Source organism: Salvelinus sp. IW2-2015, linkage group LG19, assembly GCF_002910315.2.
Source record: "Salvelinus sp. IW2-2015 linkage group LG19, ASM291031v2, whole genome shotgun sequence".
Lineage (NCBI taxonomy): Eukaryota > Metazoa > Chordata > Actinopteri > Salmoniformes > Salmonidae > Salvelinus > Salvelinus sp. IW2-2015.
In genome coordinates, this window is record NC_036859.1 from 23,528,442 (window position 1) to 23,544,900 (window position 16,459).

At 40.7% G+C, this 16,459-nt stretch overlaps 1 protein-coding gene and 2 pseudogenes across 1 annotated transcript; 2 read left to right on the forward strand and 1 right to left on the reverse strand.

The window, feature by feature from the left end:
- Nucleotides 1-1,217: 1,217 nt before the first annotated feature.
- On the forward strand, nt 1,218-7,257 carry LOC111979734 (dnaJ homolog subfamily C member 5-like; annotated as a pseudogene).
- A 754-nt stretch (nt 7,258-8,011) lies between these two features.
- On the forward strand, nt 8,012-14,682 carry LOC111979780 (E3 ubiquitin-protein ligase TRIM63-like; annotated as a pseudogene).
- An 84-nt stretch (nt 14,683-14,766) lies between these two features.
- Nucleotides 14,767-15,489, reverse strand: LOC111979779 (corticoliberin-like). Its single transcript, XM_024010485.2, has one exon. It carries the CDS (start codon nt 15,391-15,393, stop codon nt 14,881-14,883), a length of 513 nt encoding a protein of 170 aa, XP_023866253.1. The 5' UTR covers nt 15,394-15,489; the 3' UTR covers nt 14,767-14,880.
- Nucleotides 15,490-16,459: the final 970 nt, after the last annotated feature.

The following is a 16,459-nucleotide window of genomic DNA, read 5'->3' on the forward strand; positions in this document are numbered from 1 at the left end:
TACTACCTGGGGGCAGCCCGGTCAGGATTTCCAGGATCCAGTTGAAGAGGGAGGTGTTTAGTCACAGGGTCCTTAGCTTAGTGATGAGCTTCGTGTGCACTATGGTGTTGAACACTGAGCTGTAGTCAATGAACAGCATTCTCACATAGGTGTTCCTTTAGTCCAGGTGGGAAATGGCAGTGTGGAGTGCGATTGAGATTGCGTCATCTGTGGATCTGTTAGGGCGGTAGAGAATTGGAGTGGGTATTGGGTATCTGGGAGGATGCTGTTGATGTGAGCCATTACCAGCCTTTCAAAGCACTTTATGGTTACCAATGTGAGTGCTACGGGGCGGTAATCATTTAGGCAGGTTACCTTCGCTTCCTTGGGCACAGGGACTATGGTGGTCTGCTTGAAACATGTAGGTATTACAGACTTGGTCAGGGAGAGGTTGAAAATGTCAGTGAAGACACTTGCCAGTTTAGCAATACATCCCTCCCTTTTACTGTGATGTCAAATGAGGGTCTTGAACCTCCCTATTTGTAACATTTATACCAATATTGGCTTAAAAATTAATACTTTACCTAATAGTATAATGTTGATTGACGGATTGTGGTTTTTCAGATCGCTTAACAATACAGTTTGCAGTTCAATCTGAACCCTGATATTATGACATGAAAACCATTCCTGGGCCTGGCTCCAAAAACGAGCCACCGATGGACAGTACCAGAAAAGATGCTCTATTGATTCCGTTTCCTCATGGCAGAGTCTGCACAGGACTGACTGTTCAATGCCTCTTATATATTGAGCATTCTTTTTGTAGCAAGTATTTTATACAACAGCTTCAATCGAAACAAATGGATTGATGTGTCAATTGTTGTTTTATCTACTGTACCAGTTCATAGACCCGATGCCAAGGTATTAGGACATCAAAGACCTGTTCTCAACTCACTGGAATTGTATGCGGCATTGAGGTCAAACCTTTTGAGTTGAAGTGAAACTGATATATTTATACTAATCATTCTCCCAGACCCTTACCAAGGAGTTGTCATGCCTACCTTCAGTCTCACACAATACAAGCAGCAGACCGTCTCAGCTGAAACCTGATCAAGCCTACACAGGTGTGTAGAGTAGACCCATTGGTGGCCTGGGAAACTCAAGACCTCTAGTTTATGAATGTTTCATTTCACCGCACCTCATGTCTGACAAACAGTTGCTAGCAGTCCAGTGCAAGTCCATCGCCACCATACACCTCACCAGGTAGGAAGAGGACTTAAACTGAGGACTTTGATACCATAAAGGAATAAGAAGGATAACTGCTGCATTAAATTAGGGAAGCCAGGTATTTATTTTGTCTCCTTGGATGATCATTTATTTTCTGTCAAAAGAGAGTTTCATGGTTTGACTGAGCGTGTTTTTTAATGGTTGTACTGGTATGAATCTAATTCCCCATTGTCCGCCCTCTTTCTCCAGCAGGTAATGGTGGTAGGATGTCTGAACCAAGGCAGCGCTCTCTGTCCACCTCTGGAGAGTCTCTGTATCAAGTGCTTGGGCTAGAAAAAGGCTGTACCCATGATGACATCAAGAAGTCCTACAGGTGGGAAATAAGGCACAAGCAATTCACATCTATCTATCTATCTATCTATCTATCTATCTATCTATCTATCTATCTATCTATCTATCTATCTATCTATCTATCTATCTATCTATCTATCTATCTTCATCTATTATCTATCTATCTATCTATCTATCTATCTATCTATCTATCTATCTATCTATCTATCTATCTATCTATCTATCTATCTACTCTATCTATCTATCTATCTATCTATCTATCTATCTATCTATCATCTCTCTATCTATCTATCTATATCTATCTATCTATCTATCTTTATCTATCTATCTATCTATCTATCTATAGAGGATTCAGAAAGTTTTCAGACCCTTGACTTTCTCCACATTTTGTTACGCTACAGTTATTCTAAAATCGATTAAATAAGTAAAAAATCCTCATCAATCGACACACAATACCCCATAATGACAAAGTGAAAACAAGTTTTTTTAAATGTTGCACATTTATTAAAATTAAAAAACAGAAATACCTTATTTACATAAGTATTCAGATCCTTTTCTATGAGACTTGAAATTGAGCTCAGATGCATCCTGTTTCCGTTGATCATCCTTGAGATGTTTCTACAACTTGAATGGAGTCCACCTGTGGTAAATTCAATTGATTGGACATGACTTGAAAAGGACACCACCTGTCTATATAAGGTCCCACAGTTGACAATGCATGTCAGAGCAAAAAAAAAGTCTAAGGAATTGTCCGTAGAGCTCCGAGACAGGATTGTGTCGAGGCACAGATCTGGGGAAGGGTACCAAAACATTTCTGCAGCATTGAAGGTCCCCAAGAACACAATGGCCTCCATCATTCTTAAATGGAAGAAGTTTGGAACCACCAAGACTCTTCCTAGAGCTGGCCACCCGGCCAAACTGAGCAATCGGGTGAGAAGGGCATTGGTCAGGGAGGTGACCAAGAACCCGATGGTCACTCTGACAGTTCCTTTGTGGAGATGGGAAAACTTTCCAGAAGGACAACCATCTCTGCAGCACTCCACGAGTCAGGCCTTTATGGTAGAGTGACCAGATGTAAGCCAATCTTCAGTAAAAGGCACATGCCAGCCAGTCTCCCAGTCCCAGGCAGGGACTGGGAGACTAGTCAGGATCGAGGGAAAGATGAATGGAGCAAAGTACAGAGAGATCCTGGGTGGAAACATGCTCCAGAGTGCTCAGGACCTCAGACTGGGGAGAAGATTGGAGAAGGTTCACCTTTCAACAGGACAATGACCCTAAACACACAGCAAAGACAATGCAGGAGTGGCTTCGGGACAAGTCTCTGAATGTCCTTGAGTGGCCCAGCAAGAGCCCAGACTTGAACTCGATTGAACATCTCTGYAGAGACCTGAAAATAGCAGTGCAGTGACTCTCCCCATCCAACCTAACAGAGCTTGAGAGGATCTGCAGAGAAGAATGGGAGAAACTCCCCAAATACAGGTGTGCCAAGCTTGTAGCGTCATACCCAAGAAGACTTGAGGCTGTAATCGCTGCCAGAGGTGCTTCAACAAAGTACTGAGAAAAGGGTCTGAATACTTACATATGTAAATGTGAAATGTACGTTTTTTATCTTTTATAAATTCGCAAAAATTTATACGAACCTGTTTTTGCTTTTGTCATTATGGGGTATTGTCTGTAGATTGATGAGGGGGGAAAAAACGATTCAAACAATTTTAGAATAAGGCTGTAACGTAACAACATTTGGAAAAGGTGAAGGGGTCTGAATACTTTCCTGAATGCACTGTATATCTATCCCATCTACTGTACATCACTATCATATCTATTATCTATCACTATCTACATCATCTATATCTATCACTATCTATATCAACTATATATATCACTATCTATCACATCTATGTCTATCACTATCTATCACATCTATATCTATCACATCTATATCATCACATCTATATCTATCACTATCTATATCTATCACTATCTATCACATCTATATCTATCACATTTATATCTATCACCATCTATCACATCCACGTGTATATCTATCAATCACATCTACATGTATATCTATCACTATCACATACTGTATACACTGACTATACCAAACATTAGGAACACCTTCCTAATATTGAGTTTCATCCCCCCCATTTGCCCTCAAAACAGCCTCAATTCGTCGGGGCATGGACTCTACAAGGTGTCGAAAGCATTCCACAAGGATGCTGACCCATGTTGACTCCATTCTTGGACCATTCTTGAAAAACACGGGTAACTGTTGACCTTGAAAAACCCAGCAGCATTGCCCTTCTTGACACAAACCGATGCGCCCGAACTGGCACCTACTACCATACCCCGTTCAAAGGCACTTCAATCTTTTGTCTTGGCCATTCACCCTTTGAATGGCACACATACAAAATCCATGTCTCAATTGTCTCAAGGCTAGATCCATGGCTAGATCCAGACAAACAAGTGTGTGTCTAGATAAGTCAAATAAATGACCATAATGAAATCCATAGAGAACAGAGCTGTATGGTAAACACTAAACAGACAATACAGCCTTTGTCTTTACACACCATCTCACCCAGTTTCTGAAACCACAAAGGAGAAATCCATATTTTTGTGTGTTCATTTATTTACTTTTGAATTCCTTTCAGAAAATTAGCTCTGAGGTACCACCCGGACAAGAACCCTGACAACCCAGAGACGGCAGAGAAATTCAAGGAGCTCAACAGCGCCAATTCCATTCTGTCAGACATCACCAAGAGAAACATTTATGACAGCTACGGCTCCCTTGGCCTTTATGTGGCCCAGCAGTTTGGAGAGGAGAATGTCAACACCTACTTCATGCTGTCTACCTGGTGGGCTAAGGTGAGCTTTCACAATCATATGGAATCCCTGGATTGTTTTATTGTGCATGGAGGGGAAAGATTGGTGCGAGCTGCTGCGCTTGTGTTTGAGTCTGTCTGCGTGAGTGCGTGCATGTTTTTGTGTTGTGTTAACCTATAGTATATCTCTCTCCTGTCAGGGTCTCTTTGCCTTGTGTGGCGTGATAACGGGGTGCTACTGCTGCTGCTGCCTGTGCTGCTGCTGTAACTGCTGCTGTGGGAAGCTGAAGCCCATGCACCCCGCAGAGGGAACAGACAGCTTTGTCTCCCCTGAAGACCTGGAGGAGGAGATCCGCCATGACAAGGAGGACTGGTGAGGGGACACAGTCAGTGGGTGAAGGACAACATAACAGAGACACATATCTACACACACACACACACACACACACACACACACACACACACACACACACACACACAGTTGAAGTCGGAAGTTTACATAAACTTAGGTTGGAGTCATTAAAACTCGTTTTTCAACCACTCCACAAATTTCTTGTTAACAAACTATAGTTTTGGCAAGTCGGTTAGGACATCTACTTTGTGCATGACACAAGTCATTTTTCCAACAATTGTTTACAGACAAGAGTATTTCACTTACAATTCACTGTATCACAATTCCAGTGGGTCAGAAGTTTACATATACTAAGTTGACTGTGCCTTTAAACAGCTTGAAAAATTCCAGAAGATTATMTCATGGCTTTAGATACTGGAGGAAACAGGTYCAAACGTATCTATAGCCATAGTAAAACGAGTCCTATATCAACATAACCTGAAAGGCCGCTCAGCAAGGAAGATGCCACTGCTCKAAAACCGCAATAAAAAAGCCAGACTACGGTTTGCAACTGCACATGGGGACAAATATCGTACTTTTTGGAGAAATGTCCTCTGGTCTGATGAAACAAAAATAGAACTGTTTGGCCATAATGACCATCGTTATGTTTGAAGGATAAACGGGGAGGCTTGCAAGCCGAAGAACACCATCCCAACCGTGAAGCACGGGGGTGGCAGCATCATGTTGTGGGGGTGCTTTGCTGCAGGAGGGACTGGTGCACTTCACAAAATAGATGTCATCATGAGGGGAAAAAATGATGTGGATATATTGAAGCAACATCTCAAGACATCAGTCAGGAAGTTACAGCTTGGTCCAAATGGACAAAGACCCCAAGCATACTTTCAAAGTTGTGGCAAAATGGCTTAAGGACAACAAAGTCAAGGTATTGGAGTGGCCATCACAAAGCCCTGACCTCAATCGTATAGAACTTTGTGTGGGCAGAACTGAAAAAGCGTGTGCGAGCATGGAGGCCTACAAACCTGACTCAGTCACACCAGCTCTGTCAGGAGGAATGGGACAAAATTTGTGGAAGGCTACCCGAAACGTTTGACCAAAGTTTGGCTACCCGAAACGTTTGGCTACCCGAAACGTTTGACCAAAGTTAAACAATTTAAAGGCAATGCTACCAAATACTAATTGAGTGTATGTAAACTTCTGACCCACTGGGAATGTGATGAAAGAAATAAAAGCTTAAATAAATCATTCTCTCTACTATTATTCTGACATTTCACATTCTTAAAGTAAAGTGGTGATCCTAACTGACCTAAGACAGGTAATTTTTACTAGGATTAAATGTCAAGAATTGTGAAAAACMGAGTTTAAATGTATTTGGCTAAGGTGTATGTAAACTTCCGACTTCAACTGTACTAGCATGTTATCAGATACCCATAGACTTCCACACTTTGCGCTAACGCTAGTTAGCATTGGATCGTGAAACTACCTCTAACTTCCTTCATACTGGGACATACAAATGGTATCCACGAGTTCATCTGACTCTGGGGAAGTAGATAAAGGGCCTCATTTGACAAAATACGAAGTATCCCTTTAAGAAACACATAGGCTACTCTTGCCCTACGATTTCAACAGCACAATATTTATATAACATCCATGTTAGAAAAAAGATCCTTGCTTAAAAATTCACTGTTTTACTTTGAATGGTAGTTAGAGGTTTATTACATGTTTACAAATGTGTGGTAAGCAGTGTAGACAGATAAATAGCTAATTGTTTCTGCCAACGCATCAATTATGAGAAGTTGATGGGCAAATTTGTACAATGAGTTCATGTCTCTGGAGATTCAAGAACAAGTAGTTGTGATGGCTTTGCGTTGATGTGATACATCATCTTTGTGCKATTCAGAAACATTTCTTATAACATCTTGGTAGAATAATAGAAGATCAAATCATTTCTAAACATACCTTTACATCTTCTGCAAACAACAAACAAACTAACTATACCGTTAAGTAGTGAAAGCAAAGTGTAACATCAATGAATGGAACGAGAGAAAATACAACAATAAGATTGACAAAGGTATCTATGTTGATCATTTGATATTGTAGGGAATTTTAGTGTCATTATTCACAATGTTGTTGTGTAATCCTAGATGTGGACACTCCGGTTGTGCACCAGCCAACTAATGCCAGTGAAAAGACACAGTTGATTGGGGATGGCCACCGAAGCTACACCTGAACCTGGACATCTACAAACCGTAGAGAGGCACTAGACTACATAAACACTACACAGTCCATTTCTATGTCAATGGATGTTCCCACACTCTAACGTCATTACATTCTCTGTAAATAAGTGCTTTTGGTTGTTTTTTTGTTTTTTTAAATCTTGATTTCTGTTTTCATTGGAGGTAGTTGATGTCATTGTTCTCCTGCAAACTAAATCCATCATCTCCTTTCACTTACCTAAACACTCTGGAGTGCATTGGCTTCACTTGTCACATAGTACAAATAGCTCAGTGTGTAAATATTAGAGTATGTGTATGTATAAAAATAGAACAAAAGTATTTTGTTGAAAATAAATGTATGATTTGATCTGTCTATACAGTCAACATGAAATGGTATCTGATTTATTGGTATGAGTGTATATATATAGGGTATATTTGTTTTAATGCTGTAGGCTGATGACAGGTTCAGAATCAATGTGTGTCTGGGGCATTGCTTACAGTATCAGCATAGCGTAATGTATTCAAGGTCACATACTGGTATTTGCTTTTAAAATTAGGTGACCAATGTTTCGCAATAGATTATGTTTGTCATTGGGATATGGACTGGCGTCTTTTGACATTGATCGCAATCATTTCACAGATGTAGGCCAACTTGAATGTTTTCTACAAAAGCATTATTGCATTATAGGGCAATTATTGTTTATTGATTAACAACTCTAAACTAAACGGAGTTATAGCCCACTATTGTTCAAGAGTCAGAGCAGTGACTTGCCATCGTGAGTTTGTTTGAAAGGCTCTGTCCGGGGGGAAGTCTAGGTACAGATCTAGGATCAGCTTCCCCTCCCCCAATCCTAACCTTAACTATTAGTGGGGGAAATGCAAAACTGACCCAAGATCACTGTCTAGGGGCAACTTCAGCCCACTCTGTTTGATAGAGGTATGGGCTTACCCCTTCCTGTTTCAGAGGTGGTAACAGCTGGACCCCCTAACCCTTCTCGTGACATTTTCATATATGGGCAAGTAAGCATGGCAACCCTTGACGTGGGGGTTTCTAAAAACAGCCTGTGACACTCAGTGGATTGCCAGCTAGGGAGCAATGCGACCCGGTCGAAGGAACTTTGAGGACAGCAACGAGCGCCTAAGCAGGCCCAGTGACTCTGCATTGTTCTAAAGGAGTAGACATCTTTAATCTTTGCCAAGTCAGTTCTTTAGGGATTGAGGGACCGTTGGGGGACTGTTTGTTGGTATCCCTAAAGACAGCAGTAGTGGTTTTGTTTTTCCACTGTGCAATGAATATATCTCTGGGGTATCCACATTCCACAAAGCAAGACAGCACCATGGACAGCTTGGAGAAACAACTAATTTGCCCCATCTGTTTGGAGATGTTTACCAAACCGGTGGTGATTCTCCCTTGTCAACACAACCTTTGTCGAAAATGTGCCCAAGATATTTTCCAGGTAGGTTGGTTATTTTACAGCTGAACTTTTAACCTTTAACCTTTACTGCTCTCTCTTAAAGGTTTATCCATTCATATACATTACATGTACAGAATTCTGACATTGTAGTGAAGGTATTGCTCATCCTTTAATTGTCAGTATTCAATTACCACTTATTCCATAATTCTGAAAAGAAACAACGTGTTTCCTCTTGACCCATGCCATTCCAGAATCAACTAACACACATTTTAACCAGTAAACAACGCAAATACTACTAACCAATATTAGACAACGGTAGGCCTATATTTAAACATTTCCACTGGCTTTATCGAACGCCATTGATACACTGATGTCCTGTGTAGGCCTCAAACCCTTATTTATCGACCAGAGGAACCACGGTATCTTCAGGGGGACGTTTCCGCTGCCCGTCCTGCCGACATGAGGTGGTCCTGGACAGACATGGAGTCTATGGCCTGCAGAGGAACCTGCTGGTGGAGAATATCATTGACATGTACAAACAAGAACAGGAGTCCTCAAGGTGAGACAATAAATGCCTAAAAGAAGACAGCAGGCCTAAGACAATTGGTCTGAGACAGACAGAATATCATTGATATGTACAAACAGGAGTCCTCAAGGTGAGACACTACAGGCCTATTTAAAAAGATTGGCAGACAATTTAGTCCGAGGCACGCAGCAGCAGTCCTATGTATATCTGGCCAATTAGACAAACAGCAAACCCTCACACCAACAAATCTGGACATCAAGAAGACTACATACTATCCTGAACAACATATAGAATGAATCGGAAAACTACTGATGAGAAATGGAAAATTGAAGCAGAATATATATTTGTTTTTTTCATTGTGAAATTGGGTTTTACTCATGGGTGGCTGGACATATTGCCCATTAGTTAGATTTTGTTTTTATAATGTAGGCCAGTGAGGCAGCAGTGAGTTAAGAGAGTTCTATTTTTATTCCAATTTGAGCCGCACTACATTCTCTAGACATCAATATAGTATTTAGTCTGCTTTTAAGAGAGATAGACAGTACACAAGTAGTTGACAAAAATAGTTGACGTAGGAAAACCCAATGTTTTTAAAATACAACTTCTGTCATTAACTATCCATAGTAGATTATCTGCAACAGCTACATGTAAATTCACTTAACTACATCCTAATAAACCAAAACAGTAGATCTCTGAAAAGACGCCATCTGCTCCTGCCTTTTTAGCATATCATTTTTGCACAATCAATTTAAAGTTCTTGAGTAGATTACCGGGACAAGACAAATACAATTTTCACATGGACCTTTTGCTTGAATCTGGGAGCCAAGTGCAGAATGCGTTTTAGCCACAGTGGTGTGATAGGCTCATCAAGCAACTGTGGATTAGGCCTACGTTACGCAAGTGGACTATTAAAAACAGTTATTCAAAATGTTAGCATACTCTTGGTTGCCAAATAAACATAAATGATGGCTATTCTGAAATGCTAACATTCCATGAGGAGAAAGTATGTTTGTCTGTACTACATTTGTTCACTTACTTTGATCTTATAATATTATGGCTTGAACATTTTAGGCACTGTGGACACAAAGGTGTTTTTGTGACTTGCCAGTGTGACCGACATTACTGTGCTCGATTAACAGTACAGCTTCCTCGCTCACAAACTCTCACTGGTAACTCGATTTTTGAAAAAGGTCACCAGGAAGTCTGTGTCCAATGTGTGGTGTAAACAGGATCCCCAAAGTATAACTGTCACCTGTTCTGTAGCAGCAAGCCTGAGCCTGAGCCTGCCAAGTGTGACCAGCCCATGTGTGAGGAGCATGAGGGTGAGAAGATCAACATCTACTGTGTGACGTGTGGCGTGCCCACCTGCTCTCTCTGCAAGGTGTTCGGAGCCCACAAAGACTGTGATGTGGCCCCACTCAACACTATATTCAATAAGCAAAAGGTTAACTGTTTATTTATTACATTCTATATCTGTATTATTTCCTTTGTCTGAATGATGCTCTTACAGGTATATCAAATCTGAAGTCAAACTGCCCCTTTTTCTAATGACAGAGTCTCAGAGTTGGATGCATAAATGTCATTTAAAAAAAAAAGTATATGCATGGACCTCTCAGTGTGCTGTGTATGGTGTGTGTGAAGTGTGTGTGTGGGTGACGATGTGTGTGTGTAGTGTGGTGTTGTGGTGTGTGTGTGTGGTGTCGATGTGTGGTGATGGTGTAGTGTGTTGTGGGTGTGTGTGGGTGTGTTTGTGGTGTTTTTTTTGTGTGTGATGTGTTGTGTGTGTGTGTGTGTGTGTGTGGGTGTGTGTGTGTGTGTGTGTGTGCTGTGTGTTGTTTTGTTCCAGACTGAGTTGACTGGAACAATACTGACGTGTATAGCCATGTAGTGGGAAACAACGACAGGGATGCAAGGGCGTTGCATGAGTCAACTGGATGAGACCTGTAAGACCGTTGAGGGAAAGCCTTCAACCTTTTGGTCCTTTCTTTATGTGGTCGTCTATAACAGTTATTTTCACATTGATCAAACTTCAACAATATGGATGGTAAAAATGTATGCTTAATTTTTATGCGCCCTCATTTTTGCTACTGACAATACCATATGACCTAGTTATTTGTCAGTTTAACCTTACAGTACAATCATGGCGGTCTAACAGGAGGAATGCAGGAGGCAGAAAATCCCAAAGTGTGTGAAAGGTTCGCATCACCTTTATGGCCCGTCCTGGAGGAGCGGAAAGAGACATGACCCTGGAGATCAAACGCAGAGCAACAGAGAAAACTGGACTATCTAAACGCCTCATGAGGAAGGTTTATAGAGAGCACCTGGAGAACATGGCAAAGATCGTGGAGACAGGGATACAGACAATGGAGGAGTCAGAGATGGCTACTTTCCTGCAGGTGATGAAAAACATACTTTTTGTCCAGAAAGGACAAATTACTACCACATAAAATAGCCATGTAAGCATCTGAAATTCTGTGTCAGTGATAAATCAATATCATAATTGGTTATGTACCATGTTAGAATAAAAAGTGTAACATGTTATTACAAACATGTTGCGCAATGTCTTCCGAGATGTTTTCTCAGAAGACATGTTGTGCAATGTCTACATCAGAGTTTTCTGAGAAGTAATTCCTTTCTCATCTTTGCTCCCACAGACTGCAAAGCCTCTTCTACAAAAGTGAGTACACATACCCTTTTTTCCAGTTTCAGACTATAGTTCTGGTCCTCAGAAACTACAGTGTAACTGTGATCTCTCTCTCGGTCTACCAGCCTCATTGCAGGCACTAACATCTCCCACCTGGACAAAGTGGAGCGTGGCTATGACAACATGGATCACTACACAGCTAACTTTGAGCGGGAGAGGAGGGTACTGCTCACTATAGACTTTGTGAAAGGTGGGGAGTATTGAGTATTGAGTGTGACGTTGGCATTTCAATGTTCTTTCACAATGTCCAAAATCACTTCTTCCAGTCCCACAAAAGAAACTATGCAAATAACAATTTCAAGATCAATGTAAAACTGAAGTAAAATTAAACAATTTACTATTTTTGTATTTTGAATTCTTGGTTGTTGTTCAGATGTTGAAGAAGATGAAGAATTTGAAGATGGAGAAGAGGAAGTAGAATTGAGGCGGATGACAGGGGCGACCCGTACAGATGTCTCCCCCTCTGCTGCAGGACCCTCTGTCGTTAAGGCCAACCCTCCACAGCCCCAGCAGCAGATAGCACCCCCACCCCTTCCTCAGAGACCTATTGAGACCCTAGGTGTCATGGCTACCCTGGCCAACCCACAGGGCCCCGCCCGTGCCACAACCCCAGTACAATTCCCATCCCTAACCCCAACACCAACTGCCACCGCACAGGCCAGCCCAGTCCACTTCCCAACCCCAACCACAACCCCTGTTCAGTTCCCAAACACAAATCTGGTTAACTTCCCATCAGCGGAGCCACCGACACAGGTGAGAGGAGCGTCTATGATACACTACAGCCTAGCCGTGAAATTGACTGAAAATGTCTATAATACATGATAGAATAATAACTCATGATCCCTGGCTAACTCCATCCCAGCAGCTGTCTAGTGCAGTGACAGTCAAGGTCACATTTGAGTTCACAAACCATATGGATATTTTTAAGTATAAAATGAAAATTATTATTGCTTGGCTTTTATCTCCCGCCCTCTGTATGTGGTTATTGAAACCAGTCAATATCCAATCTGTATCAGAATAGTTCAGTCATTGTTTAAAGCAGCTGTGCTCTGCTCAACTCAGAGTGGGCCTGCATGGGACCTGGCCTGTGTTACGGCAGTGGCTTTCACCTCAGCAGGAGGCTTTAATGATGAGACACCTGCCTGCTCTCTGGTTGCCGTAGCCCTGCGTGTGTTAGGGGTGAAGCAGGGAGGGGGACGCTGCTGTTTTCATAGGGATAATTATCAACCACTCTGTTACATGTCATCACCATTGAGTTTCATGTAGCATGTGGAGTGCTAATTTGAATGAGCATAGAGTTTACACCAACATAATCATGTGGATTCAATGGAAAGGGAAAAACCACCTGGAACAGTTTGTATTCATTCCAGAGGGAAAAAATGAATGGCCTACAGATTCATAGAGGCGTTTACCAGAAAGGGTCTTCGTGTGTGTGGTGTGTGTGGTGTGTGTGTGTGTGTGTGTGTGTGTGTGTGTGTGTGTGTGTGTGTGTGTGTGTGTGTGTGTGTGTGTGTGTGTGTGTGTGTGTGTGTGTGTGTGTGTGTGTGTGTGTGTGTGTGTGTGGTGTGTGTGTGGTGTGTGTGTGTGTGTGTGTGTGTGTGTGTGTGTGTGTGTGTGTGTGTGTGTGTGTGTGTGCGTGGCATGTGCATAACCTAAAATCATCACTTGCATAACCTAAAATCATCTTGCTTACAAAAACTCTTATAATCCTGAAGAAATAAAGCTTGGTTGTTTTGTTTCCTCACAGGAAGTGGCTTTCTGTGTCACAGTTGTGGCTTTGTCTATTTTACTGCATCAGCTTTGGAGTCTGATAAAGTCTACCATTAGGATATGTTTATTTCTTCATTTGTGAACTGACTAATACTTAAGCACTCAGTCTATCACACTTAAAAGGTTACCCGCTTTAAATTGAAAACATGAGAAGTTTCAATTTAGTAGATTTTCAGGTCAAATTGCTGACTGATCTTGTATACTCTGAGGTTATTGTATGGATGTGGATATGGTAATTCAGGACATCATATTGATTGATACAGGACATATTGTGGGTGTGAGCAGGTGGGTATTAGTGTGGTGAGATAAATATGGTATACATTTCTTTTTATGTTAGAGTTATTTTGTATTTGGTATCTCAAAGAAGCTCTTTAGACTCTACAAAATATTTGATTTCCTTGTGTTAAATTAGTGCTTTGGAATATGTAAGCAACAATATTTTCTGTTGAGGCATGTCAGAATTCCTCCTTCATTTGACTTCTAATTTTGCATGGACCTTAAGGACATGCTACAGATAACATAAATATTTCTTTATATTCTCTCTAAATTATACTTGACTTATTCAGTATGCATTGCGAGTTTTAATTTGATCCCATTTACAAACCCAATTCTGAACAATTTATACAACGAGTAGCTTTGCAATAGTTTGAGGGGACCTCTAATGTTTTTGCTCTTTGTTTTTCACAGATGACTTCTGATACGGCATCAAGTCAGCAAAACACAGATGACAAAGATGGAACCAAACACGTCTTCTCCTTTTCTTGGCTGAACAACCAGAAGTAGCTGTTAATTTTACCTCAAGACTATGACATTGTTGTAATACTAGGTATTGTTTTGGTTGAGTCAGCATCCCGCTGCAGGCACGGTTTAAATAATTACTATGTTACCGTTATATAACTGTAATTTATCTGTAAATCCTCTCTAGCATTTCTATACTACCGTAAAAACAAATGTCATTGGGCAGATTTCTGGCTTGAGAAAGCCGTGCGTAATTTGGCACACCTTTTGGCAATAGATTTACGCGTGAGTCAGAAAAACGTCTCAATGTATCAAGACACTCAATTTAGTCTACACAGCAATGAAGCAATGAATATAACTTTGGAAACTTTTTTTATTACAAATATAAATATCAGACATTCTCTTGCACAACAAATATGATTGGTTGCTGATAGTCATATGATAGGCCTATTTTATTATCAAACTTGAAGCAGTTGTACAATGAGAGGGAATTCCAGAGAGAGAAGATGAATGTTTGGACAATATATACAAAATACGTTATGCTTGAATACAAGTTAAGAACATTAAAGGATATTTGTGTTCACCATTTCAACTGGCCTTGCCTATTTCTCATCACACAATGTAATAACTACAAAGCGAATTACAACTCGATTTTACAAATCAATACAAAATAATAACTGAAAGAACGAAAGTTAACCAATTCAAGAGTAAAACAAAAATGGAATAGTAACGTAGAGTTTATGTAAGATGTACACAACTTATTTGGTAAATGTATTTCTAACACTTTCATTTCCCGAATATGTCCATCATTTTCCGGTTACTATATGCCTGCTGAACTAATTGCTCGTCTCGAGCCATTTCTAGAACTTCCCTCAGCAGATGGAACGTCAGGTCCAATGAGATCGGTGGCTCTTCGCCCGGCCAGGTCCTCTTTCCTCTCTCCATGGAATCATCCATCTGGTTAGCGTAGCTGTTCAGAAACCGATTGCTGTTACCGACTTTACCTTGCAGAAGACGCTGCGTAAACTGAAGTAAAGCCCTGTTGACCGTTGTTGACCGCGCAGCAGCTCCAGGAGATGTATTCGACAATGAGGACTGGGGCGAATTTTGATTGGAGTTGTCAAGCCGAATGAAGTACTCCTCTCCTAGTCGCAGAAGAATAGGGAGTTGCTGTTGCAGCTCTGCCTGAAGATTGTGGAATGAATCAAGTGCTCCGGGGGTTTCAATAGCTCTACATTCATAGCGGGGTTGGAAGGCACCAAGTAGAGCCACAGCGGAAACGAAGACATTCAACTTCATCTCAGGAGATTAGGATGAATCTGAGAATTAAATATAGCCTCATTTTCTCATGTTCATAATCACAATTAAATTAATTAAAGTGAAGATACATGTTGAGTAGCCTAGGATGTGGGTGACACTTTGACACATTTATTTTATTTTATCTGTATTGTATTTGCATTTATTGCCATTTGAAATCGAAAAACTAAATAAAAGCAGTTGCTTATGTTGTAATTGCTTATTTAATTACAATATTGTATTATTAACCTTTATGTTAACTATTACCACCTCATTGAATAATAGTTAATAGTGTATGAATCAACAGTTAAGTACTACAATTTATAGTAACTAGGATACATTTCTATCAATAATAAAATTATCTGCACACAACACCACAATTACTTCCCTAAAAGAAACAAACAATTCAAGTTTTTGTCAAATACCTGAGTTTAACTGTGACAGAAGATGTTCCTCTGAAGTTGTAACAAAAATTATATCCTATTCTACAGTTATTTTGCCTTCCAATGAGCCTGTAATAGTGCGTTTAAAAAAAAAAAGCATCGAAACAACACTTATATATCATAGACCTGAGGCCATGTCATCATGCTCTGACATGATGGTCTGCGCAAGCAGAGGCATCATGCCCGTAGGGGGCACAGTGGCATGTGCCCACTCATATTTGTCCTGTAAAAAATACAAATACAATATTTTTTTAATGTATTTTTTATTTTTGTTGTTTGTCTGTAATACTACTAGCCACCTAGCAATTTTATGAAGTTGGCTTTAGCTAGCCTAGATAGGTTACCAATCTCCCAACCTCATAACTACTAAGAAGCCATTTCAGGCTATCAATCAAGTTAGAGTAGCTAGCTTGTCTAACTATCTTAGCTATCATGCCTGCTAGCAAGGTTGGTAGTCAGGAGGATATAGACAGCTCAAGACATGCAGAAAAATAAACATATCTTTGTTTAAACATAGAATTAAGCATAATGACCATGGCTCTAGATTGCAGGAAAAAGCTGTTTCAGGTGTTTGAAAWWTMTTCCAATTGATGGCCGGGGCCTAGCCCCCCTGGACCACCCCCCAG